The sequence below is a fragment of the Cervus elaphus genome, chromosome 6, assembly GCF_910594005.1.
Source record: "Cervus elaphus chromosome 6, mCerEla1.1, whole genome shotgun sequence".
Lineage (NCBI taxonomy): Eukaryota > Metazoa > Chordata > Mammalia > Artiodactyla > Cervidae > Cervus > Cervus elaphus.
This window is the reverse complement of record NC_057820.1, coordinates 4694913-4722071: the sequence shown is the minus strand read 5'-3', so window position 1 is coordinate 4722071 and position 27159 is coordinate 4694913. Positions and strand designations below refer to the sequence as shown.

Here is a 27159-nt window from a genome sequence, read left to right as displayed (position 1 = left end):
AATAGAGAACAGGAGGGACCCTGTCCTCTGAAGACTCTGGGTACCCAGCCATGCTGGCGGCTCTGTCTGTCCTGCTGATGGAAACACAAGAACTGCTCTCGGGTGTTGGTCACTGTCACCGTGGGCTCCTGTCCCGCCTCTGGACTCAGGTGCCCTCAGGGTGACACAGCGCAGGCCAGAGAGCAGGCCTGCAGAGACTGGAGCAGCTCATGACGTCATGGGGCTTCCAGGGAGGAAGGACTGTGTGCCAAGCCCAGGTCCAGGAGCTGGGTGTCTGCAGCAAGGACAGGCCCCCATTGCCTCAGTCACCTGCCTGTGAGTGCCTCCACATGCTGAGCACAGCCAGGGGGCCGCCCTCACCTGTAGAAGTCCTGCCGGATCTCAGTCACCAGCGGCCCTGCCATGATCTCCATCCTCACAGCCTCCCACGCAGGCTCTGCTCTACCGTCGGGTCTAAACACATAATTGTCTGAAATGGGGCCTTGATCAAAATTACTCTTCGCGTGATACTCCATGAAACTCTGGGTCACCTGTACTGTTCGGTTACTCTGCCTGCACAGAGAGGAAAGAGAAAAGAGTGTCATTGTCATGGCCATCTCATCCTCATTCTGGGACCCAGGCTGACAGAGCCTCTGGAGCTGCCAGCCTGGGACAAGGGGGGGAGCACAAACAACCTCATAAGTGCACCAGTGACATTTGTGAGCTCACTCAATGAAGCTCATGCACTTGGTTTGGAGAAAAGAGGTATGGACCCACCAGAGCTCACATGATATCAGATCCTGTCTCTTTCCTGGTTGTTGCTTTTGTTCAGTTGCTAAGTCATGTCCAAATCTTCTGACCCCACGCACTAAAGCACGCCAGGTTTACCGGTCCTTCACCATCTCCTGGAGTTTGCTCAAATTCATGTCCATTGAGTTGGTGATGCTATCTAACCATCTCACCCCCTGCTGCCCCCTTCTCCTTTTGCCTTCCATCTTTCCCAGCATCAAGATCTTTTCCAATTAATGGGCTCTTTGCATCACATTATCAAAGTATTTGAGCTTCAGTTAAGTTAAGCCTTTCCAATGAATATCAAGGGTTAATTTCCTTTAGGATTGACTAGCTTGATCTCCTTGCAGTCCAATGAACTCTCAAGAGTCTTCTGCAGTACCACACTTCAAAAACATCAATTCTTCAGCACTCAGTTTCCTTTATGGTCCAACTCTCAAACCCTCACAAGACTACTGCAAAGACCAAAGCTTTAAGTATATGGATATTTGTTGGTAAAGTGATATCTCTATTTTTTTTAATATACTGTGCAGATTTCACATAGGTTTTTTGCCATGGAACAAGGATCGTTAATTTCATGTTACATCACGACCTGCTGCAGTGATTTTTGGAGCCCAAGAAAATAAAATCTGTCACTCTCTCCATTTTTCCTGATTCTATTTGCCAAGACGGGATGGGACCTGATGCCACAATCTTAGTGTTTTGGATGTTGAATTGTAAGCCAACTTTTTCACTCTTCTCTTTCACTTTCATCAAGAGGCTCTTAGGTTCCTCTTCAGTTTCTGCCTTTATAGTGGTATCATCTGCATATCTGAGGTTGTTGCTATTTCTCCAGGCAATCTAGATTCCCCCTTGTGATTAAATCAGCCTGGCATTTCACAGGATGCACTGTGCATATAAGTTAAATAGTCAAAGTGACACTATGAAGCCATGAGGATCTCCTTCCCCAATTTTGAACCAGTTGGTTATTCCACGTCCAGTTCTAACTGTTGCTTCTTGAGTTGTATACAGTTTTCTTATGAGATAGGTAAGGTGGTCTGGTCTTCCCATTTCTTTAAGAATTCTCCACAGTTTCTTTTGATCCAAATCCAAGGCATTAGTATAATTAATGAAGCAGAAATAGAGGTTTTTCTGGAATTCCCTTGCTTTTTCCCTGATCTGACATATGTTGGCAATTTGACCTCTGGTTCCTCTGCCTTTATAAATCCAACTTCTACATCTGGAAGTTCTCCGTTCACATACCGCTGAAGCCTAGCTTAAAGGATTTTGAATACATCCTTGCCAGCATGTGAAATGAGAGCAACTGTACAGTAGTTGGAACATTCTCTGGCATTGCCCCTCTTTGGGACTGGGATGAAAGCTGACCTTTTTCAGTCCTATGGCCACTGCTGAGTTTTTCAAATTTGCTGACATACTGAGTGCAGCACTATAGCAACATCATCTTCTAGGATTTTAAATGATCAGCTGGAATTCCATCACCTTCACATGGTTTGTTCGTAGTAATTCTTCCTAAGTTGAAAGAACTCTTACAACTCCACAATAAAGAACAGCTCAATTTTGAGATGGGCAAAGGATCTAAAATGACATTTCACCAGAGAAGATGCACAAATGGCCAAGAGGCCCATGAATAGATGCTCAACATCTATAGTTCATAGTGGATGGGAATCAAAGCCTCAATGAGATAGCACATCACATACACCAGGGTAGCTATATGGAACTGGCAGTTAATACAAATACAGGGGGGATATGAGGATATCAGACCCTCATAGTTTTGGATAAGATTGCAAAACGGTTCAGCTGGGTGGGACACAGTCCAATAGTTTCTCAAAGTGTTAAACATAGAGTTTCCTGTGACCAAACAATTCCACTCTTAGGAAATGACCCAAGAGAAAGGAAAGCTTTTGTCAACACAAAATCTTGTACATGCATGTTCACAGTGAACTTATTCACAAAAGCCCCAGAATGAAAACCACCCACATGTCCATGAGGTGAGGACTGGATAAATGAACCAAGGAATATCTGTCAATGGAATATAAATCAGCCCCACAAAGGAACTGGGTCTCACTCACACTGCAATGTGAATGAAACTTGGAAATATGATGCTGCATAAAAGAGTACATCAAGCAAAATATCAGGCTGGATGAACCACAAGCTGGAATCAAGATTGCCAGCAGAACAACAATCTGAGAATGCAGATGAAAGCGAAAGTGAAAATCCCTCAGTGGTGTCTGACTCTTTGCAACCCCATGTACTTTATAGTCCATGGAATTCTCCAGGCCAGAATCCTGGAGTGGGTAGTTTTTCCCTTCTCTAGGGGATCTTCCAAAACCAGAGATTGAACCCAGGTCTCCTGCATTTCAGGTGGATTCTTTACTGGCTGAGCCACAGGGGAAGCCCAAGAATACTGGACTGAGTAGCCTATTCCTTCTCCAGGGCATCTTCCTGATCTAGGAATTGGACTTGGGTCTCCTGCATTGCAGGTGGATTCTTTACAAACTGACCTATCAGGGAAGCCCTACATAGGCAAATGGTACCACTCTAATGGTAGAGAATGAAGAGGAACTAAAGACCCTTTTGATAAGGGTGAAAGACAAGAATGAAAATGATGGCTTAAATCTGAACATCCAAAAAACTAAGGTTATGGCATCTGTTCTCATCACGTCATGGCAAATGGAAGAGAGAAAAATGGAAACAGTGACAGACTTCATTTCTACCTCCAAAATCACTGCAGATGGTGACTGCAGCCAAGAAATTTAAATACACTTCTTCTTTGGAAGGAAAGCTATGACAAACCTAGACAGCATACTAAAAAAGCAGAGATATCACTTTGCCGACAAAGGTCTGTATAGTCAAAGCTGTGGTTTTCCCAGTAGTCATGTAAAGATGGGAGGAGTGGACCATGAAGAAGTGGACCATAAAGCCATAGATTTGATGCTTTCAAATTGTGGTGCTTGGGAAGACTCTTGAGAGTCCCTTGGACTGCAAGGAGATCAAACCAGTCAATCCTAAGGGAAATCAACCCTGAATGTGCATTGGAAGGACTGATGCTAAAGTTGAAGGTTCAATACGTTGGCCATCTGATGAGAAGAGCAGACTCACTGGAAGAGATTCTGATGCTGAGAAAGATGGAGGGCAGGAGGAGAAGGGGGTGACATAGGATGAGATGGTTGGATGGCATCCCTGACTCAGTGGACATGAATATGAGCGAACTCCTGGAGGGAGTCGAGGACAGGGGAGCCTGGGTCGCTGCAATGGATAGGGTCACAAAGTCGGACACGCCATAGTGACAGAACAACAACAACCGTGTGAAGGATACCAGGCTCCAAGGGGCCCCAGAGGGTGTGATTCCATTGAATGAAATGTCTAAACTAAACAAGTCCAGAAGATTCCACCAGCCAGGTAGCCCTGTGTGTATGCTCAGTGGTGTCTGACTTTGCAGCCCCATGGACTCTAGCCTGCAGGCTCCTTTGTCCCTGGGATTCTCCAGGCAAGATTACTGGGGTGGGTTGCCATGTCCTTCTTCAGGGAATCTTCCCAATCCAGGGATTGAACCCAGGTCTCTTGCATTGCAGCTGGATTCTTTACCGTCTGAGCCAGCAGGGAAGCCAGGTCCCTGAGGGAGGTGCAAAGAGGACATATGAAGATTCTCCTGGGGGTGATGTAAATGTCTTAACCTGAGTGTGGAGATGCCTGTACAACGCTGCAATCAAGGGAACAGCACAGACGTGTACAGTGTAAAGTGATGGCTCGGACGGTATGTGAATTTCAGCAACACCCTTGTCATATATAAAAGAACAAAGGCCCTCCTCAAGCAAAACTGTGCTGGGGTGGTCTGTGCCCATGGAGGCTGCCTGCCTCAGGCCTTTGCACATGCAGGTCTTTCCCAGGAACCACCGCCCCCTCCTCTGACCCACAGACTCCTCCCGCCCTTCCAGGCATCACGCCTGGCTCCAGGGGCCTCATCCCCGCCAAGCCCACTCTGCACCACCCTGTCTCAGTCCCAACAGCCTCCCCTCTCTGACTCTGCAGCAGGCGCTGGTAGTTCCCCTCCTGGGATGTGAGGCAGCCCCATAAGGAACACGCTGTCCTCCCCTGAGCCAGAAGCAACTGAAGACACCCAGGGTAAGGAAGGTGGACAGCGGGACATGAGCTCTTCCCCTGGGAAGCGCTGTCTGGGGTCCTGGCTTAGGGATGGGGTACCTGAGAGAGGGAAGAACGGGGTGGCGAGATGGAGCTGGCTGTTCAGGGGTGCTCCAGAAGGGGCATGGGGCCTGAGTGATGACAGAGCTCAAGCTGGCCTGCAGACTCCACCTTTCAAAGCATGACTCTGGGGGGCGGGTCACTCACAACCTGCTGTTGAGGTCTTTACAACCTCCAGACATTCTTTTCATTCACTGTAATAACTAATTAGAGAGTATATAGCTCCATGGCTAACACTAGCAAGGGGGTACTCTTTCTGCCCCCTTCTGATGCCTATGTCAGAAGCTTTCTCTATCTCCTTTATACTTTAATAAAACTTTATTACACAAAAGCTCTGAGTGATCAAGCCTCGTCTCTGGCCCTGGATTGAATTCTCCTCTGGAGGCCAAGAATCCCAGCATCTTTTCATGGTTCAGCAACAAGCTTTAAGGTGTATCAACAGAAAGATGGATGGATGGATGGATGATTGGGTGGATGGAGGATGGACAGATGACGGATGGAACCCGGGAAGGTTAGATGCATAGATAAGTGGTTGTGTGAGTGCATGGTGGATGGGACTGTGGGTGAATAGATGGATTTCATGTGGCTCTCAGTTTTAAAAAGTTGATCTCATGATTAGTATATTTTCCCAGGGTGTGTTAGTAAATACCCCATTTTCTGAGGATTAAAATCTCTGGAATGAACAAGTTCAAGAAAGGCTGTATGGACCTGGCTTAGATTCCCATAACTAGACATAAACCTGGTTGCACTACAGGGAGCTTCACCACCATCACACCTTCGCCCTGCAGCTGAGGAAATCGAGACCCAGGTGGGGCATTACCTGCCCAGGCCCAGGGTCCTCCTGGCTTCAGAGGCAGCGATGACTGCACCTCACCTCTCCCAGATGCTGTGCATCAGGTTGGTATCTGTGTCCAAGAACACAGTGTAGCAGTCATTCTCCACAGGCACCAGGTGGGAGCCCACTTGTCCGCCATGTGTCCTGAGTCTGTGTCCAAAATGCTGGGTGCTGGCCACGAAGGGCTCAGGCTCCCCAGTGTCCTCCTGGGAGCTCCTGCTGGGCCGGATGCTGTAGTGCCGGTAACTGAGTCCTGGGATCGTGGTCAGCACGTGCAGGTCATAGGCAGAGGGCATCTCCTTCGAGTGCTGGACCTGGAAGACCTGAGGGACAAGATGAATGATGGATGTCAGGGATGGAAGATGCCTCAGTCTCCTTGGAAATCCTGGGCTTGCACACCTAGTGGATGGAGTGCTTGCTCTGCACAGAGACAGCTGGGTCATCCATCACTGGGCTGAGCTGGTTTCCTCTCCTGCATCCTCCCTGCTCACCCGGGTCCAACCTCTTCTCCCTCCTTCTTCTTTCTCCATCGTGGCTGCAAACCACCTGCCCTCTCCCCACACGCCCTCCTGTTCATGCCTCTGAGCCACTGCTCACGCTGTTCCCTCAACCTCTTTGAAGGGGGCTCCCTTGTCTCTTAATCCTCCAGTTTCCCCAAGGAGGGAGGTTTCCAGGTTGCCCTGCAGTCCTTTTTCCATCTCCATGTAATCTGATTCAGGGAAGGGAGTTAGATGAGGACACTATGTCCATGCAAGAGGTCCTTCACTCTCTAGGGAACAAGTGTCATTTCTGAGTCCTGTGCGGAGGGTTTGGGGGATCTATGAAGAAACTCATGTTTTGCTTCACAGTCTCCAGCACAGCCTTTCTCTGAGCTAAAGAAGACACCTGTTGCTACCTCACACCCCAAACCTGTCCTGAAGGATTTCCTCCACCACAACTGTCATCTGTCACTCCTACACTTTCTTATTTTCTCCTTTCCTGGGTCCCCCACTAGAATAGAAGCCCCCTGAGAACAGGGATTATTGTCTACTTGATTATTAAAGTTTCTCCAGTGCCTAAAGCAAAGCCTGGCACATACTAGGTTTTCAGTAGTATTTAAGAGCATTTAGATTTAGTGGGTGGTGCCTATCGGTGGGGAGGGGCATGTTATGTGTTGGGCCTACTCAACCCAACACCCTCGTGTCTCCCGACCATGACAGAGAGGAATCTTCCTCGTCTGTCTCAGCTAAGAATCACTGCCCTGCCTGCCAGGTCATCACCCCATGCCTTAACTGTCCATTTCTGTGTCTGTTCCTTGAATCCCAGGATGGCTACAGAGTCCAGAGATGAGCACTCATCTGGGGCCAGGCCCAGAACAGACATCGGGAGTGTTTGCTCAATGGCGGACTGATGGCATTACCTCTCACAGCTCTTCAAGGAAGTGCTGGCTTGGTGACAGTAGGGGCACCTCTAGAACCAAGTCTAGCTCCAGGTCTGGGAAGGAACGACCACACACGATATGGGTGTCATAGCCAGGGCCTGCCCCTAACACAGCACCTTCATAAAGATGCACAGTGAGGACTATCACTGGCTTCCCCATGAGAAGTAGAATTTTACACAGGAATATATATATATGCCCAATGGGGAGCTGGACAGTGGGTGGATGGTACCACGTGATACCATGGAGGTGAAGATACCATGAAACCTTCCTTGGTGGGAACAGTAGAGCAGACTTCGGATCAACTCAGATGCCCAAAGCCCAGGGTCAGCCCCCTGGGTGGGTCCACTGACCCTGATGATGACTCACCCCTATGACACTGTCCTCACTGTGAGGGCAGCCTGTCACATGTTCCCTTTAGATGCCCACTTCTGGGGACCCAGCCCAGAGCAGGGGCAGCAACAGGGCATGCACCATAGATGGGAGGTCCCCCTTACCTGCGCAGGCACGGGGCGGCCTGACTCATCTGTGACGCTGACATTGGGGAAGTCCACAGTCAGGGTGATGATGGTGGTGACTGTCCAGGCCAGCGGGTTGTAGACCACCGCAAAGCGTCCCCCAGGCTCTGGGCCTGCAGACAGAGAACAGGCTCTGCTGCTGGACCTGACCCAGCCCTCACCCGTGGTGCCCCTCGGAACAAGGGAAACTGAGGCAGGTGAGACCAGCCCTGCAGAGTCCAGGGGGAAGGACAGACAGACATGTGGGCTCCTACGTGCAACCCCATCCACATCTGTTCAAGCTGTGTCCTGGTTCCCAGGAGGGGTTGGTAAGTGTGCAGCCAGAGATGAGGGTCCTTGAGCTCCTCACTCATCTCCTCCTGTCATCCCACTTTACTGGTGAGGACACTTAGGTGCAGAGAGAAGGGTCAGCTGTCCAAGGTGACCCATGTCCTAAGGCCTGGCTCCAAAGCTTGAGCACTTGGCAATATACAGACAGAATTCTCTGGACCTTGAAGGGTCAGAGTCAATAACCAAGGTCAGCACTGGAGGTCTCTTTGGTATGAACCTGGGTTCTCTCTATGCTCCATCCTCCACCCCACGTGCCCCAGGATAAGACCACGTCTGATGACTCCCGGATCCCTGGACACTGCACACACTGTCCAGTCCCTGGCATCTGCACGGGCAGCTCCCATGGCTGGGTGCCTTTCTGGGGTCTCCACCTCCACCTCACTTGGGGAGTCAGTCACCCTTTTGAGCTCATGGGAATAGCCAGCCCCACCAGGAAACGGAAGAACACAGTTCTAACTCCCTTACTGAGAAAGTCTTCCCCTCCCGACACCAGTCTGCATGGGCAGAGTCCCTGGATGCTGCACCCCCGGTCCCCAGACTCTGAAGGCAGGATGGGACTGTACCCAGACACAGTGCAGAGGGCGGAGCTGGGCAGTGTGACCAGGCGGACACCCACCATAGCCCACTGTGCCCCCAGGGGCCTTGCTTACCTGAGTGGGCTGGAGACCTGTCCTGGATGATGGAGGCCATCAGCGTGTGCACCCCTTGCATCCCGGTGCTCAGGTGCTCCACAAACATGTCATCAACCTTGAGGGCATGAGTCCCGGTGATGGCGTCGTGGTGCTGGACCTGGGCCCCCGCAGGAGCAGGACAAGAGTGGGGTCAGGCTGGCCTCTGCTCAGCACCTGCTGTCCTCACACCCACTGGGCCCTGACTCTCCTTCCCTCTCAGCAGGTGCTGCTGGAGAATTGGGGGTTCCTCCCACTTTACAGAAGAGGAAACTGAGGTCAGAGAGGCTGATGAACTTGCCCAAGTGTTTTTGACCTTGGGAAAACACATAATGTGTCCCTGACCCTGGACAGAAAACTGACTTCTGGAAAGGGCCCTCCCCAGCTTCCCTCCATGACCCAGTCATCCCATAATGAGAGGGTAACAAGTAGGAAGGTCAGGGGTCTCCAAACGGAGGAATGTCAGACATTTTTAACTCTCTCTTAAGGGGCAGGAGGAAAAAAACTAGTGTTATATTTTTTCCCCTTCTCTATACAAATTTAAAAAGAGGTTTCTCTTAAAATTCTGTGTTGCCATAATGATACCTGGTTCCACCTGAACTTAACTTTTCTCCAACCTTGAGCTAACCAATGCATTTTTCTTATGGAAATGTTTGTCTTAAGCTATGTTAATGTACTATGTATTTACCCTAGACTCTGTCTTCTAGTTGGTTCCCCCTAAGGACTCAGAACCCACTTGACAAACCAGTATGTTATACTCTTACATTCTTCTCTTAATCTATGTTAATGAAACTGTATATGTGCATAAAAATCTGCCTTTCTTCAACAGTCATGTCAATTGTTTCATGGCCCTGGATGACTCACCTGGTGCTAATATTATCTCAATGAATGTTGTGGGGGAGGGGCCTGGTGCCATTCTCTGAGTTTTGAGACATTTCCTTTCTCTGATTAGCAGATTTCTAGTAGCTATATAACATCCAGCTAAAGACTGGCAGGGGGATACTTTCTGTCCCCTTCTGATGTCTATGTCAGAAGCTTTCTCTATCTCTTTTAAACTTTAATAAAACTTTATTACACAAAAGCTCTGAGTGATCAAGCCTCGTCTCTGGCCCCAGATTGACTTCTTCTCATCCAGAGGACAAGAATCCAGTGTTTTTCATGGTTCAGCAACAACCTTTCAATAAGTGCTGATAACCTGCTCCAGAAAAGCCCCACACATGGCCTATTACTTGTCTGTACCACGTAGGGTTGGATGACCTCCTCTTCCCAGAAAGGAAACTTGAGTCCCTGTGAGGTGAAGCCACATGGCCAACCACTCTGATAGATACTAAAGTCCCCTTCACCCCCTGCACAATGACTAGTCCTGCCAGCAATTCTTTTTAGTGGCTATGAATGTCATGTGCAGTGTGGCCCATTTCTGACTAGTGAAGAGACAAGTTGTAGGAGATCTTCGGCCTCAGTTTTCCCATCGGTACAGTGGAGACAAGTAAGATGCAGATTTATGAACAACTTCCTTTGTGGCAGCACAGAGCCCAACAACTTATGTGTATTATTGATTTGGATATAGGATTCTCATTTTCCAAGGAGGAAATTAGAGATCAGAGAGGGAAACTCAGTAGCCTGAGGCCACAGAACTGAGCTGAGGTTTGAGCCCAGCCTTGGACTATTGGACATCAGTGCCTCTCCACCTTGCCCTTCCCCTCTGGGTCAATCTGGCCCTGTGTCTTACTGAAGCACAAGCTGCACCCTGGCAGGCCATGGTCCTAGCCTTGAGGCAGCTTCAACATGCACAGATCTTGTGACCAAGGCGACCTCAGTGTTCTCATCTGTAAAGTGGACCTGTAGTGACCAGGGACAGGGAGGTGTGCTGACCTAGAGAGGGGGAAGCACACAGCCCAGGAGGGTCCAATCCTGTCCTGTCTCTGGGAGGCCTTGCGTTACCTCGGAGACCGCCCAGCGGAGCTGCTGGAGCTGCTGCAGGCCCCAGGCCGGGTCCAGGTGTGGGTGCGGAACCAACAGCACGTGGCGTGTGAACATGGACTCCCCGGCGTACAGCAGAGCGCTGGCTCGCCTCGCCAGCGCCTTGAGACCACTTCGGGAAGCGTAGAATCCGGTCCAGGCGTGAAATATTTCTAGAAGAAACAGGTCAGGAGTAGGTAGGAGGGCCTGCCCACGGAGGCCCCTGATCCCCACCTGGGAAATGCTGAGGAAGATGAGGTCAGAGGTGGATCTGCCCGGGTCCCCAGGGACACAGCCTAGGCCAGGGGGTGATCTCAGGGTTCCTGGTCCAGCCAGGTCAGCAGTGGTACAAGATCCCTGGAAGGCCTGGGCAGCTGGCAGGGTCAGGCTGGGCTGGGGCAGGCCTGGAGAGGCCCGAGTGCTGAAGGACTGTGACGAGGACAAGAATCCCAGTGTGCACCTCAACCCTTGGCACGGCCTGTGGGCAAAGGCCCTGAGTACCTCAGGGGAGTTAGCACAGGGATGAGGGCCAGGGGGCAGGACCCAGAGGGGAAGGGCTGTTGCGCTGGCAGCCCCAGTGTGCCTCTGGAGATAAGGTGGTTCCTGGAAGGCGTGCATTTCAGCAGTTCTCTCTGGACGCTCAGCAGGGAAGGACGGCAGGGGTTGGGAGCTGTGACAGCCCTGGAGCCACTGTCCTGACCCTGGACTAAGAGTGTGAGGTGGTGGAAGGGGCAAGAGTCTGAGCGCCCTGGGGCTGGGACGGGTCTCAGCAGGTGGCTCAGGGGTCCCGGCTGTTCCCTCCTCCTGCCTCCTCCCCAGGCTCGGCTGTGCCTCCATTCTAGGTTCTTCCCTTAGAGGACCTTGACTCTACTGGGAAGGGAAGCCGCGAGGACTGGGGAAAGGCTACATCCTGAGGGGCCAGACGCAGGGACCCTCCACAGCTCCTCCCGGAAGCTGAGCACAGAGGTCAGGGCACCGGCGACCCCAGCCTCAGCTCCAAGCACGGACCCAACTAGTCAAAGCTACATAGATTCCCCTGCGCTCAGGTCAGGACCAAGCCTCCTCGAAGTTCAGTCTCTGATTAAACCATGCCTCTCCAGGGGAAGGGTAAGTGGCCACACCCACCTCGCATTTCACCGGACCTTTCAGCATACCCTCCCACCCAGACCAGACACTCCTTCCTGCCTCCTGGTAACCACGCCCACATCCTCTATCCCCTCCCATCTCAAGTGTGACCACGCCCACCCAGCAGTGTCCACACCCACCTCAATTGAAACCCCACCCACACCCTCTCTCCCCTCCCACCTCCTGTGTGACCACGCCCACAGGACAGTGTCACACCACCTCAATTGGACCCTGCTCACTTACTTTCAGGCCCTCAACTACTCCAGGAGCCAGCCCTCCACCAGTCTGATGAGGTCCAAGGGCAAGTGTCCTGAGAGGTATGTAGCTCCTCTTTCTCACCACTCAGCCAGAAGACCAAGGCCTGAGAGGCACTGCAAATCCAGGTCTGGGGCAGTCAGGGTGGCACCCAGCCCAGATCCAGCCCTGCAGCTGGGGGCCCACCCTGCTGTCTCTTCGGAAGGGAAGGAAATGAGAAGGGAAGTGGTTGTATTTGGACCACCATGTGGGAGTCCCTCCAGTCCTCCTAGAATCCATGTCACAGATGACAGAACCAAGCCTCAGACCGGTGACATCACTTACCCAAAGCCATCCGGCCCGTGGGGGCAAGAGCTGTGATCTCAACCCAGGTGAACATCTGAGACACCGCCTGGGGCCAACCTTGCTGAGACACCGTGCCTACTGAATGGTGAGGGCAGGGAGAGGCCAGGCCCCGGAGAGGCGTAGCTCAGGCACCCGGATCCCCTGGGGGATGTTCAGCCTGTGGATGCTGCTGTGAGCCTGGGTCTCTTAACTGTCCGTGGGGACAAACACATACCTCACCTCTCCCTTCTAAAACGACCTCTCCTGCTGAGTGATCCCACCATGGACCTAGGGCTGGGCAAACCTGGCTGGGAGGTAGGGCCTGATCAGGGTCCCTGGGCTGCTCTGGCTCATGGGGTCCTGGCTGCAGTCTCCCCTCCATGCCTATACCCCTTCAGTCAGTTCAGTTCAGTCGCTCAGTCGTGTCTGACTCTGCGACCCCATGAATCGCAGCACTCCAGGCCTCCCTCTCCATCACCAACTCCCGGAGTTTACTCAAACTCATGTCCATCGAGTCGGTGATGCCATCCAGCCATCTCATCCTCTGTCCTCCCCTTCTCCTCCTGCCCCCAATCCCTCCCAGCATCAGGGTCTTTTCCAATGAGTCAACTCTTCCCATGAGGTGTCTAAAGTATTGGAGTTTCAGCTTCAGCATCAGTCCTTCCAATGAACACCCAGGACTGATCTCCTTTAGGATGGACTGGCTGGATCTCCTTGCAGTCCAAGGGACTCTCAACAGTCTTCTCCAACACCACAGTTCAAAAACATCAATTCTTCGGCCCTCAGCTTTCTTCATACCCCTTAGCTCCTCTTTTTTTTAAAAACAGGGGAGCAGGACCACAAGGATCCTTCAAGGATTCTGGCATTGTATGCAGTAAGGGTTTCAGATATTCAATAATTTGGCCAATACCTTCCCCCGCGGATGCCCTGAGCAAGGGCTGGACTGGGGTGTGGAGGGTGTTTCTGCCTCCCCAGCTGTCAGGGGGAGGCTGTGTGTGCATAATTCCTGTCTGGCTTGCAGATAGGGGAGCTGGATTTTCTACGGGGGACTGCTTGGAGGTGGGTGGGGCTGGACCTGGAAGAGGCGCTGATGCTGGGCTTCCTCCAGGGCGATCAGGCCCTGGACTAGCTCCCTCACACGGAGTGCCCTCACCGCATCCAGGATGGCACCCAGCCTTCCGGGTGGAGATGCTGCTGTCACTGTTAACAGCTGCCTCTGCTGAGCCCTGGCTCTGGCCCATGCACCAGGCTATGGGCTCTCCTCATCTCACTTCATTTTCACACTGGATGCACTAACCAAGATGAATGTCCCCACTTTCCTGACCCAGGACTGTTCCACGGGTGCACACAACCCGGCACAGGGCTCACTCCACGACCTTTCACCCTGAGGCTGTGCCAGCCACAGCCAAAACCGTCCTGGCCTCCAGGACACAGGTTTGTGGGAGACAAGGGCCCCCAATAATGACTCTGTGGCAACGGGTGAAAACTGGGGCACTGAGGGGGAGAGGAGACAACAGTCTAGACTTCAGGTCAGGAAAGGCTTCCTGGAGGAGGTGACATGCATGCAAGCATGCTCAGTCATGACCAACTCTGCAACCCCACAGACTGTAGCCCACCAGGCTCCTCTGTCCATGGGATTTCCCAGGCAAGAATCCTGGAGTGGGTTGCCATTTCCTCCTCTGAGGGATCTTCCCTACCCAGGGATCCGACCCGCATCCCCTGTGTCTCCTGCACTGGCAGGTGCCCACAAGCACCACCTGGGGATGAGAGGAGGCGACACTCCAGGACAATTAGGACTTTGTGGGAAGCGAAGGTGGGCGCGGGGCAGTCCTTCCGGCAGCACTGGAGTAAAAGGCAGAGACGGGACCTGCTGCCTGTGGCCAGCGTGAGAGGCTCTGGGAGCTTGGAATCCGGCAGAGTGTGGAGGGGTCAGGCAGGAGGGTCAGGGCCTGCAGCTCCCCCAGGGCCCCGAGCAGGCTCCAAGCAGAGGCCTGAGCAGGCACCGCGTTTGGGGGCCCCTTTCCGCCCTGGCACCGAATCCCTCCACCCAGAGGCTCCTACCCGAGGAATAGGGCAGGAAGTCTCGCTGGTCTCGGACCGGCCAGGAGAGCTGGTGCGCGTGCACAGCCCGGAAGTAGCTGCCCAGCGTGGCGTACTCCATCGAGACGCCGTGCTGGTAGGTGAACTTGTTGACCTCCTCCATGACACGGTCCATGTTGGTGAACTGCAGCGAGGCGTTGAAGAACTGCCTGTCACATCCCTGCAGCCGGGGGACAGAAGCAACGCCCTGCGCCTCTGGGTGCAGAGCCCAGCCTGCACAGGGTGGGCCCCTCTTCTCCCCAGGACCACCCCCGCCCCCCGCGGCGAGCACGGCCCCGGGCCTGTGCTGTGAGCGTCCTCTTCTCTGTCGGGTTCGGGTGGTTCCCCAGTGCTGGCTGGTCTGACAACTGCAGGTTTGTGCCCGTTCCAGACAGTCCCCCACTTCTCCACACTCGCCAGTCCCACCTTTGGCCACCAAACATCTGATCTCCTTCTCTATGAGACTGGTTTTGTAAAATTCCACATAAGTGTGATGATTTAGGTTGTGGTTTTCTGTGTCTGACAGATTCCACCTCCTGACAGTTTCTTTAATCCCAGCACTGCTCTTAGTTATCAAGAACCTTAATTATGATAAGATACTAAACAGGAATTAAAAACAGAATGGCTTGCTTGAATTTACTGACCTTAATAGCGTCCTCAGAAAGATGTCAAGGTAGAAAAACTGATAAATTCCTGGAAATATATAACCTGCCCAGTCTGAATGATGTGTAAATGGAAAGCCTGAACAAATGGATACTAGAACCAAACTGAACCAGGATCCAAATACTCCTCAAGAAAGCAAAGATCAGCATTCAGTGGCCATGTCTATCAAATGTTGAAGAAGAATTTATACAAATCCTTGTTTAGTCAGCTCAATCAGTCGGTTGTGTCTGACTTTTTGAGACCCCATGGACTGCAGCACACTAGGCTTTCCTGCCCATCACCAACTCCCGACCTTACTCAAACTCATGCCATCAAGTTGGTGATGTCATTCAACCATCTCCTCCTCTGTCATCCCCTTCTCCTCCTGCCTTCAATTTTTCCCAGCATAAAGGTCTTTTCCAATGAGTCAGGTTTTCGCATCAGGTGGCCAAAGTATTGGAGTTTCAGCTTCAGCATCAGTCCTTCCAATGAATATTCAGGACTGATTTCCTTTACAATTGACTGGTTTGATCTCCTTGCAGTCCAAGGGAATCTCAAGATTTGTCTCCAACACCGCAGTTCAAAAGCATCAATTCTTCAGTGTTCAGCCTTCTTTATGGTACAACTCTCACATCCATACATGACTACTGGAAAAACCATAGCTTTGACTACATGAACCTTTGTTGGCAAAGGAATGTCTCTGCTTTTTAATATGCTTTCTGAGTTGGTGACAACTTTTCTTCCAAGAATCAAGCATCTTTTATTTTCAGGGCTACAGTCACCATCTGCAGTGATTTTGGAGCCCAAGAAAATAAAGTTCTTCGGTGCTTCCATTGTTTCCCATCTTTTTGCCATGAAGTGATGGGACCGGCTGCCATGATCTTAGTGTTTTGAATGTTGAGTTTTAAGCCAGCTTTTTCACTCTCCTTTTTCAGTTTCATCATGAGGCTCCTCAATTCCTCTTCACTTCTTCCATAAGGGTGGTGCCATCTGCATATCTGAAGTTATTGATATTTCTCCCAGCAATCTTGATTCCAGCTTGTGCTTCATCCAGCCTGGCATTCCGCATGATGTAGTCTTCATATAAGTTAAATGAGCAGGGTGACAATATATAGCCTTGATGCACTCCTTTCCAAATTTGGAACCAGTCTATTGTTCCATGACCGGTTCTAGCTGCTGCTCTTGACCTGCATACAAATTTCTCAGGAGGCAGGTAAGTTGGTCTGGTATTGCCATCAAGGATTCAGGAGTACAAATCCTTGTTAGTCTATTTTACAAACTAGAAGGGGACTGAAAGGTTTCAATATAATCTTACAAGGCCAAGATTACCCTGACACCAAACCAGGCAAAGAAGCCTCAAGAAAAGAAAATTATAGCTGAATGTGTCCTAGGAACATAGATGCAAAAATCCTCCACAATATAAAAGCAAACAAAATCAACAATACTTGACAGCAATATTGCATCATCATAAAGCAGAATGCAAGGAATTTATTCCACGAATGCAAGGACCGTTCAACATCCTCAAATAAATCAGTGAGAAAATGTGAGATAAAAATTATATGATCATCTCAACAGATGCAGAAAAGTCATAAGACAAAATTCAAATTCCATTTGTGATAAAAACTCTCCTCAAAGTGGGTGTGGATGAAAATTACCTCAATATACTAGAGGCCATATATGACAAGCAAACAGCCAACATCAACTCATGGAATAAAAGGTAAAACTATTCCTGGGAGATTAGGAAAAAGACAAGGATGATCCCACTCACCACTTATTTAATGTGGTATTATAAATCAGACCTGCAGCAAATAGCAATGAAAAAGCATGGAAATCGGAACAGAAGAAATAAAATTCTCACTAATGGCTGCTGTAATGATGTCATAAAAATAGTGACTATAGAAAATGCTAGAGACAAATCTTAAGCATTAAAGTTGAAGGATAAAAATATCAATAGACACAATCCCCTGCTGATTAGTGTTTCCACACACTAACAACAAATCATCAGAAAGACAAATGAAGGAAACAATCCTATTTATAGTTACATCAAAAAGGTAAAATACCTAAGAATACATTTCGCGGAGCAGGTGACAGCCCTGTACACTAAAAACTAGATGACACTGATGATAGAAATGGAGGAAGATGCAAGTAAGTGGGAAAATATTCTGAGCTCATGACTGCAAGAGGAGGGCTGCATTTTCCAAAGCAATCTACAAATTCAATGCAAAACCTTTTAAAATTCCAATGACATTTTTCACAGAAATAGAACAACCAATCCTAACATTTACGGGAACCACAAAGACCATGAGTGGTGAGCGCAATCTTTAGTAAGAAGAACAAAACTAGAAGCATCGTACATCCTGATTTCGTACTTCACTGCAAAGTCATAGCAAGCTAAATACTCTGGTACCGACAAAAAAAGATACAGATAGATCAATGGGATAGAATAGAGAGCTCAGAAATAAAGCCATGTGTATATGGTAATTACATTAAAGCAAAAGGGCAAGAATATAAACTGGGGAAAGGACATCTTCTACCAGAAATGGTCTTATGAAAACTGAACATCCTCAGGTGTAGAATGAGTTTAGATCACTACCTGACACTGCACTCAAACAGTTCAGTTCAGTTCAGTTCAGTCGCTCAGTCATGTCTGACTCTTTGCGACCCCATGAACCACAGCACGCCACACCTCCCTGTCCATCACCAACTCCCAGAGTTTACCCAAACTCACGTCCATTGAGGCGGTGATGCCATTCAACCATCTCATCCTCTGTCATCCCCTTCTCCTCCTGCCCTCAATCTTTCCCAGCATCAGGGTCCTTTCAGATGAGTCAGCTCTTGCCATCAGGTGGCCAAAGTATTGGAGTTTCAGCTTCAGCATCAGTCCTTCCAATGAACACCCAGGACTGATCTCCTTTAGGATGGACTGGTTGGATCTCCTTGCAGTCCAAGGGACTCTCAAGAGTCTTCTCCAACACCACAGTTCAAAAACATCAATTCTTCGGTGCTCAGCTTTCTTTACAGCCCAACTCTCACATCCATACATGACCACTGGAAAAACCATAGCCTTGACCAGATGGACCTTTGTTGGCAAGGTAGTGTCTCTGCTTTTTGGTATGCTGTCTCTAGGTTGGTCATAACTTTCCTTCCAAGGAGTAAGCGTCTTTTAATTTCATGGCTGCAATCACCATCAGTAGTGATTTTGGAACCCAGAAAAATAAAGTCAGCCACTGTTTTCACTGTTTCCCCATCCATTTGCCATGAAGTGATGGGACCAGATGCCATGATCTTCGTTTTCTGAATGTTGAGCTTTAAGCCAACTTTTTCACTCTCCTCTTTCACTTGCATCAAGAGGCTCTTTGGTTCTTCTTCACTTTCTGCCATAAGGGTGGTGTCATCTGCATATCTGAGGTTACTGAGTGTAAGTCAAGCTAATTAAAGATTTGATTGTAACTCCTAGAACTATAAGGGCTTCCAGAAGAAAACATAACACTGTAAATTCCTCATCATCAATCTTGATGATGAGTTTTTGGATTTGACATTACATGGAAAGAGAACACAGAGAATAATAAACAATTAAGACTACATCAAACTAAAGGCTTCTGCACAGCAAAGAAACTTCATAAATAAAGACAGCCTATGAAATGAAACATTTGCAAGTCATAAATCTGAAAAGGTATAATACACGAAATAAAAAGAACACATATAGATCAGTAGTAATAATGAAAGTAATCCAGGTAAAAAATAGGCAGAGGTCCTGAGTAGACATTTGTCCAAGAAGACAGAGAGATGCCAACAGACACAGGAAAAGATGTTGAACAAATTGAAACCACACAGAGGTACCACCTCACACCTATTGAACGGCTATCATCTAAGAGAAAAGAAACAACAAATGTATGTCAGGATAAGGAGAAATGTAAACATTCATGCACTGTTGATTTAAACGTAAATTGTTCCAGCAACTATGGAAACCAGTGTGGAGGTTCCTCGAAAAACTAATGATAGAGCTACCATGTGATTCAGTCATCCCACTTCTTTGTATTTATTCAAAGAAAACAAAAACACTAACTTGAAAAGACTTCTGCAAGCCTATGTTCATTGCAGCTGTATTTATAGTCAGCAAGAAATATGGAATCAACCTGTATGTGCATCAATGGATGAAGAGATCAAGAACATGTCATATATGGACACAGTATTATTCACCATAAAAAGAGGAAATCCTGCCATTTGCAACAGCATGGATGGAACTTGAGGGCATTATGCTCAGGAAACAAGTCAGACAGAGAAAGATGAAATACTATATGGTCTCAGGTATACGTGAATTAAAGGAAAACAGAAAATATGTGGAAAATAACTTCATGTATGGAGAGAACATACTGGTAGATCCAAAGACAGGGGCTGCAGTGTAGGCTAAATGCTTGACAGAGGGCAGAAGTTATGTTTCCATCTGAGAGACAAGTCGTGAGGATGTAGTGCGCAGCCCGGTGACCGTGGGTGCATGCATGCACACATGCTTTCTTACTTGGGAGCGTTTCTGACAGCTCTGAGCACAAATTCCACTCTCTTAGCGGCCCTGCTAGGTACCTACGTGGCGTCAGGAAGCTTCCTTAACCTCTCTGGCTCTCGGTCCCTTATGAGTAGACAGGACCCAATAGGGACTGCCCCTGTGCCCAGTGGGGCAGAGAAAATGGGGGAGGCACATACATCACGTAGAACAGGGGGTGCTCCATCCAGTTTGGCTGTGACCGCAATGGTGACTGGGTGTCAGGCACTGTCCCCCAGGGGTGTCTTTCCCATCTGACCTCAAATCAAGCCAATGGAGCAGGTCCTGTCATCATCCCCATTTCACAGATGAGGAAGGTGAGGCTCATGTTCCCAGTCTCACAGCCCCTGAGTTGGGAGCCAGGATTCAGGCCGAGGCCTCTGCTCCCAGCTTTGAGAAGGGGAAAGGATGGGAGGGCTGGGGAGGAGCTGGAGCCAGGGTGGGGGAGGGACTGCATTGGAGGCAGAGACCGTGGGGGTCATTCTGGGTGGGGGGAGGAGCTGGTAGCCTGGGTGAGGACTCGGGGTGCAGGGAAGGAGGACTGAGCCGGGGCTGGGATGGCCCACTGCCTGGATGGGCACGGGCCTGGCTAGAACAGGACACACAGTCCAGGGGTGGACCCAGGTGCTGAGGTCGGACACATAAGAGCAGTCCCTGCACAGAGCTGAGGAACCAGGGCCTGGGACCCCAACTTACCCAGGGCCAGAGGACGTGTGGTGTCCGGAACAAGGTGGCTCGAGCCAACACATTGCCCAGGAGGAGACTGGCAAAGTTTGGGATGCTGTTCTCAGTGACAGGCATTTCCATGCTGGGGTACAGGCCATCCGTGGGTGGACCTGGGAAGACTGGCTCGCCATCCCAGTAAAATCCCTCGCTGAGAGAGAGACAAGTGTTAGGGATCTGCCCTGAGAGGGGCAGCAGCCCGAGGTCTAAGAGGGAGGACTCAGCCAGGCCAGAGCCTCTGGCCCTGCAGACCCTGCTTGGGGCCTCTGTCTCCCATCAGAGGGCGGACAGGGCAGCGGTGGGCAGATGAGAGCTCTGTGGACAGAAGGCGTCACCTTTCAGCCCTGCAGGACCTTGGGCACGTGACCCTACAACCCTATTTTTCAGCTGTTCCATGGAGCCCACCACCTCTGGGCCCCACTTCCTCCACGTAGATCAGGAGCAGTTCGTGCGATCACTCATTCTTTCGGTTATCTCTGTGCCCTTCAATTCTGATTCCAAGGACCCCGAGCAGGGCTGGGACCAGAATGAGGCACGTGAGACACACACCTTCACACAGAACTTCGTGCTTGTAAAAATCTCAGTAACGATATAATGCGATTTTCACACTTTTCAAATAAAAAATAATGCAACAAACGTCATGATGAACAGAATCACAGAATTCTATATAAAGACAGAGCAATGTTACAAAATCCTCAGACTCAGGGAGACCGAGGACATGGAGGCTTTGGTGCTGCGTACTGAGTCCAGTGCTGCTGCCCTAAGGCTGCTACCGCGGGGCCTTGGCTGGGTGTCCAGGCCTCAGCTGTTTCTTCTGTAAGATGGGTGCTCAGTGCGTGCCCTCAGCATTGAGTAGGGGAAAGGGGCGTGGCCATGAGGGGCGTGGCTAAGCTGGTCGAGGGAGGGTGCTGGGACCGGGACTGGCCCGAGGCAGGTGCTCACGAGCAGTAGCCAAACTGGTCCAGGACGTGTGTGAAGATTTCTTGCTGCGCCGACAGGGATCTGGACCCTCGCCACACGAACTGCAGCTGCTGCAGACCCGGAGGGAACAGGATGAGGCCCAGGGGTGACGCGGCTGCCGGCTCCCCTCCCCAGACCCCACCCGAGTCTCCTAGCCGCCCACACCCGCTCCTCTCAGTGGTTCATGGTCAAGATCTCCCTCTGCTGCCCCTTCCTCTAGATTCCCCCTGACCTCCCAAAGCCACATTGGTGGAGGAATTGGCCCTCCAGACGGTGCCTGCCTGCACTTTCATCTGACCCTCCTCAGGGCAGGACCCTCTTCCAGGGCCTGCCAGCCAGTCTCTCTCTAACTCTGCTTGAATGCCCCCAGACACAGGGAGCTCATCACCATCAATAAGGGTGCAGCAGCGTTTTTCAGTTCTGATGGTGAGAAAGTGGATGAGTAGATACGGCTCACCACTCACCCGGTTATCCTGCATGGCCTCCTTCAGGTCATAGTCGATCCTGGAGATGACGTGGGCATTGAAGCCCGCCAGAGCAAAGAGGGTGGGGGTCGTGGCGGATGCACCAAATGGGTCCACCTGCCAGGAGAATCGTGGCCGGACCGCAAATGTTTCGTAGAGAAAGCTGTGCCCTTCTGCAAAGAGACAGCCAGGCAGTTGGACTTGGAGAGGGCTCTGAGAACTCGGGGACCAGTGGGAGCAGCAGAGGGGACTCAGGAAGCAGAGCAGACCAAGGAGAAGCAGCTGGAGGAGAGGAGGAAGCCCTGGGGATGGTGGGTCTGAGACGGGGGTTCAGTAGTCCGTTGAGGGCACACTCTGTCCCATATGGTCTGCCTGAGGAGGGCGGGCCTGGAGCTGCTGACTTGGTGGACACTGATTCCACACTTTTGAAGTGAAGAGAGCTGAACTGAAGAGAAGACTCTTGAGAGTCCCTTGGACTGCAAGGAGATCCAACCAGTCCATCCCAAAGGAGATCAGTCCTGGGTGTTCATTGGAAGGACTGATGCTGAAGCTGAAACTCCAATACTTTGGCCACCTGATGTGAAGAGCTGACTCATTTGAAAAGACCCTGATGCTGGGAGAAATTGAAGGCAGGAGGAGAATGGGGTGACAGAGGATGAGATGGTTGAATGGCATCACCGTCTCAATGGATGTGAGTTTGGGTAAACTCTGGGAGTTGGTGATGGACAGGGAGGCGTGGCGTGCTGCAGTTCATGGGGTCACAAAGAGTCAGACACGACTGAGCAACTGAACTGAACTGAACTGAATTCCACACTCAGTATCCTCACTTCAATCAGGGGACACTGACCCAGACCCAAGGGATGACTTATAACTGGTCACAGGTCATGGAAAGATCATCCACCTCTGCCTGATTCTTTCCTCCATCTCTGTGGGAACTAGAAGTGGGTGTGCAAATAGTTATAGCCAAAAAGATGTTTGGCATTAGCTGGCTTGGGTTTCAGGGCAAGAATTCACACATTTCCTGTTTTAAAAAGTTTCAGCAAGAAATGTCCCCTTGTTCCCCTTTGCTTTCCTGATGACTGGAGCTGTGGCAGCCGTTCTGTGATCATGTGGGAGAGGATATGAGAATATGAGAAACATCAGTGGGCTGCAGAATCAGTCTGTAAATTCTCCCTGTTCTTTGTAAGGAAGCAGTAAATATCTTAATGACAAATCAGTGTACCTCAGGTTTTCTCAACGCTGTTAGAAAACCTTCCTGAGGTCCAGATGAACAGGTGATTAATGCATAAAACAATTGATCTTTGCCCAACATATACTCTCCCCTCTGCCTTTTAGTAACAGAACCACACCGCCCCTCCTAATTAGGGCAGGGCAAGAGACTCCTGGCAGAAGCCTGCAATCCCCTGCCTCCTGAGGATGACAGACCACGTGATGAGGTTCTGAACAGTGGATGTGCCCAGAAGCGATGAAGGTAGTTCAGGGTCACCTTCTCGAGAATGTACTGCCCTCTTCCCTTCATTCCCCTCCTCTTCCCAACTGAGATGATATTTCAGGGGGGTGAGGCACCTTCAGCCATGCGAGGAAGGCAGGGACAGGCTGTGGGGTGGCAGAGTGAAACACACCAGCTACTGGAAGCCCCATTACTCTGTGGAGCAGTGACCCCGATGGCCCAGAGCAGCGCGCCACACCCCACCCCCGCCCTGAGAGAAGCAGCCTTCCCTCTTACTTGAGTCACGTCACTGTCACCTTCATGCAGCTGAGCCAGCGTCCTAATGAGCACAGAGACCAGGTCAAGACCTCCCCGCCCAGTGATGCAGGGCGGGGCAGGAGCGCAGGGGCCAAGGTGCCCGAGAGGCCAAGGGGGCATCGGAACTGTGGTCTCTGCCTCAGCTGCAGAGACCTGCTTCCTTCCAGTTTTTAACCCTGCTGAGGAGGAGTCAGAGAGGAGGGAGGTGGAACAGAGGGGCACCCAGGAGACAGGGGGTGACTGGTATTGGGAGGGGGAGGGGGTAGGCACAGGCCGAGAGCTGGGGCCGGAGTAACCAGGGCAGCAGGCTCCTCGCAGCACTGTCCCAGCCGTGTCCTTCCCTCTCGGGGACATTTGCTTCTGTCACTGCAGTTAGGGGAGCCCCAGCCCCCATGTGACCTGAGCTGGGCTACCTCCCAGAGGGTGGGGTGGCTGGGGACACGCCCCCTGTGTCCCGCCTCCCTTCCAGGCCTCTGCTGAGAATCGCAGCTGGGACGGGTCAGCTCAGGGAGGAGATGAGCTCACACCCCCAGGGCCTGCTGCCCACACTCAGCTCATCCTGTCCTCTGAGCTGGTGAGAAAACCGCCATCCCCCCATAGAGATATTCTGTCTAAAACTAAGTCTTGAGAGTGTTTATCAAGACCTAGGAGATGAAAACACAGTGACTCAAAACCTATGGGATGCAGTAAAAGCAGTGCTAAGAGGGAGGTTTATACCAATACAAGCCTACTCAAGGAACAAGAGAACCATCAAATAAACAATCTAACTTTGCACCTGAAGCAAATGGAAAAGAAAAACAAAAAACCCCAAAGTTACCAGAAGGAAATAAATTGCAAACATCACTACAGAAATAAATTTTAAAAGAAATGAAATAAATAGTAGCAAAGACCAATAAAACAAAAAGCTGGTTCTTGGAGAAGCTAAACAAAATTGATAAATCATTAGCCAGACTCATCAAAAAAATAGAAAGACTCAAATCAATAAAATTGAAAATGAAAAAGAAATTATATCAGACAACACAGAAATACAAATGATCATGAGAGACTACTATGAGGAAATATAGGCCAGTAAAATGGACAATCTGGAAGAAATGGACACATTCTTAGAAAAATATCACTTTCTAAAACTGAACCAGAAAGAAATAGAAAATATGAACAGGCCAGTCACAAGCACAGATTCCCAAAACTGTATTCACAAAATCTTCCAACAGACAAACACCCATGGCAGGAGAACTTCACAGGCAAATTCCGTCAAAAGTTTTGAGAAGAGCTGTTACCTATCCTGCTCAAACTATTCCAGAAAATTACACAGGAAAAAATCATCAGAGTTCAGTCCATGTGACCACCATCACCCAGATACCAAAACCAGACAAGGATGCCACAAAAAAGAAAATTACATGCCAATATCACTGGGGAACATAGATGCAAAAATACTTAACAAAATTCTAGCCAACTGAATTGAACAACACATTAAAAAGATCATACATCATGATAAAGTAGACTTTATCTCAGGGATGCAAGGATTGTCCAGTATAGAGAATATCACCATCACAGGAGAGACAAATCAATCAATATGACACGCCATCTTAACAAAATGAAAGATAAAAGCCACATGGTCATCTCAGGAGATTAAGAAAAAGCTTTTGACAAAATCATACATTCATTTATTATAACTCTCCAGACAGTAGACATAGAAGCATGTGAAAGTGAAGTCACTCAGTCGTGTCTGACTCTTTGCGACCCCATGGACTGTAGCCCACCAGGCTTCTCCGTCCATGGGATTTTCCAGGCAAGAGTACTGGAGTGGGTTGCCATTTCCTTCTCCATAGGATCTGCCTGACCCAGGGATCAAACCCAGGTCTCCCACATTGTAGGCAGACGCTTTACTGTCTGAGCTACCAGGGAACCTAACATAATAAAGGACTTATATGACAAAGCCATAGCCAGCATTGCTCTCAACGGTGAGAAAGTGAAAGCATTTCCTCTAAGATGAGGAATAGGGCAAGGGTGCCCACTCTTGCCATGATTATTCAACATAGTTTTGGAAGTCTTAGCTAGAGCAATCAGAGAAGAAAAAAAAAAAAAAAGAATCCAGACAGGAAAAGAAGTAAAATTCTCACAGTTTGATGATAACACAATAGTATACAGAGAAAACTCTAAAGATGCCACCAGAAAATTACTAGAGGGAATCAATGAATATAGTAAATTTAAGTTCAGTTTAGTTCAGTCACTCAGTCGTGTCTGACTCGTTGCGACCCCATGAACCGCAGCACACCAGGCCTCCCTGTCCATCACCAACTCCCGGAGTTTACCCAATCCATGTCCATTGAGTCGGTGATGCCATCCAGCCATCTCACCCTCTGTTGGCCCCTTCTCCTCCTGCCCTCAATCTTTCCCAGCATCAGGGTCTTTTCCAATGGGTCAGCTCTTCACATCAGGTGGCCAAAGTATTGAAGTTTCAGCTTTACATTAGTCCTTCCAATGAACACCCAGGACTGATCTCCTTTAGGATGGACTGGTTGGATCTCCTTGCAGTCCAAGGGACTCTCAAAAGTCTTCTCCAACACCACACTTCAAAAGCATCAATTCTTCGGTGCTCAGCTTTCTTTATAGTCCAACTCTCATATCCGTACATGACCACTGGAAAAACCATAGCCTTGACTAGACGAACCTTTGTTGGAAAAGTAATGTCTCTGCTTTTTTTAATATGATGTCTAGGTTGGTCATAACTTTCCTTCCAAGGAGTAAGCGTCTTTTAATTTCATGACTGCAATCACCATCTGCAGTGATTCTGAAGCCCCCCCAAAAAATAAAGTCAGCCACTGTTTCCACTGTTTCCCCATCTATTTGCCATATAGTGATGGGACCGGATGCCATGATCTTAGTTTTCTGAGTGTTAAGCTTTAAGCCAAATTTTTCACTCTCCTCTTTCACTTGTATCAAGAGGCTCTTTAGTTCTTCACTTTCTGCCATAAGGGTGGTGTCATCTGCATATCTAAGGTTATTGATATTTCTGCCAGTAATCTTGATTCCAGCTTGTGCTTCCCCCAGCCCAGCATTTCTCATGATGTATTCTGCATATAAGTTAAATAAGGAGGGTGACAATATATAGTCTTGACGTACTCCTTTTCCTATTTGGAACCAGTCTGTTTTTCCATGTCCAGTTCTAAGTGTTGCTTCCTGACCTGCACACAGGTTTCTCAAGAGGCAGGTCAGGTGGTCTGGTATTCCCATCTCTTTCAGAATTTTCCACAGGTTACTGTGATCCACACAGTCAAAGGCTTTGGCATAGTCAATAAAACAGAAATAGATGTTTTTCTGGAACTCTCTTGCTTTTTCGATGATCCAGTGGATGTTGGCAATTCGATCTCTGGTTCCTCTGCCTTTTCTAAAACCAGCTTGAACATCTGGAAGTTCACAGTTCATGTATTGCTGAAGCCTGGTTTGGAGAATTTTGAGCATTACTTTACTAGCATGTGAGATGAGTGCAATTGTGTGGTAGTTTGAGCATTCTTTGGCATTACCTTTCTTTCGGATTGGAATGAAAACTAATGGCATTACCTTTCTTTGGGATTGGAATGAAAACTGACATTTTACGGTCCTGT

General features: G+C 49.6%; 1 protein-coding gene across 1 annotated transcript in view; it reads right to left on the bottom strand.

The window, feature by feature from the left end:
• Window positions 1-27159, bottom strand: part of LOC122696620 (epididymis-specific alpha-mannosidase-like) — a 41239-nt gene that overhangs the window by 6803 nt on the left and 7277 nt on the right. Inside the window, exons 4-12 of the mRNA XM_043906880.1 lie at window positions 21808-21980; window positions 21326-21414; window positions 20357-20534; window positions 14461-14659; window positions 10678-10868; window positions 8719-8857; window positions 7718-7851; window positions 5843-6117; window positions 361-552 (exon numbers count right to left, since the gene is read on the bottom strand). Coding sequence (XP_043762815.1) covers window positions 361-552; window positions 5843-6117; window positions 7718-7851; window positions 8719-8857; window positions 10678-10868; window positions 14461-14659; window positions 20357-20534; window positions 21326-21414; window positions 21808-21980 — 1570 coding nt within the window. The remainder of the gene's footprint in view (window positions 1-360; window positions 553-5842; window positions 6118-7717; window positions 7852-8718; window positions 8858-10677; window positions 10869-14460; window positions 14660-20356; window positions 20535-21325; window positions 21415-21807; window positions 21981-27159) is intronic.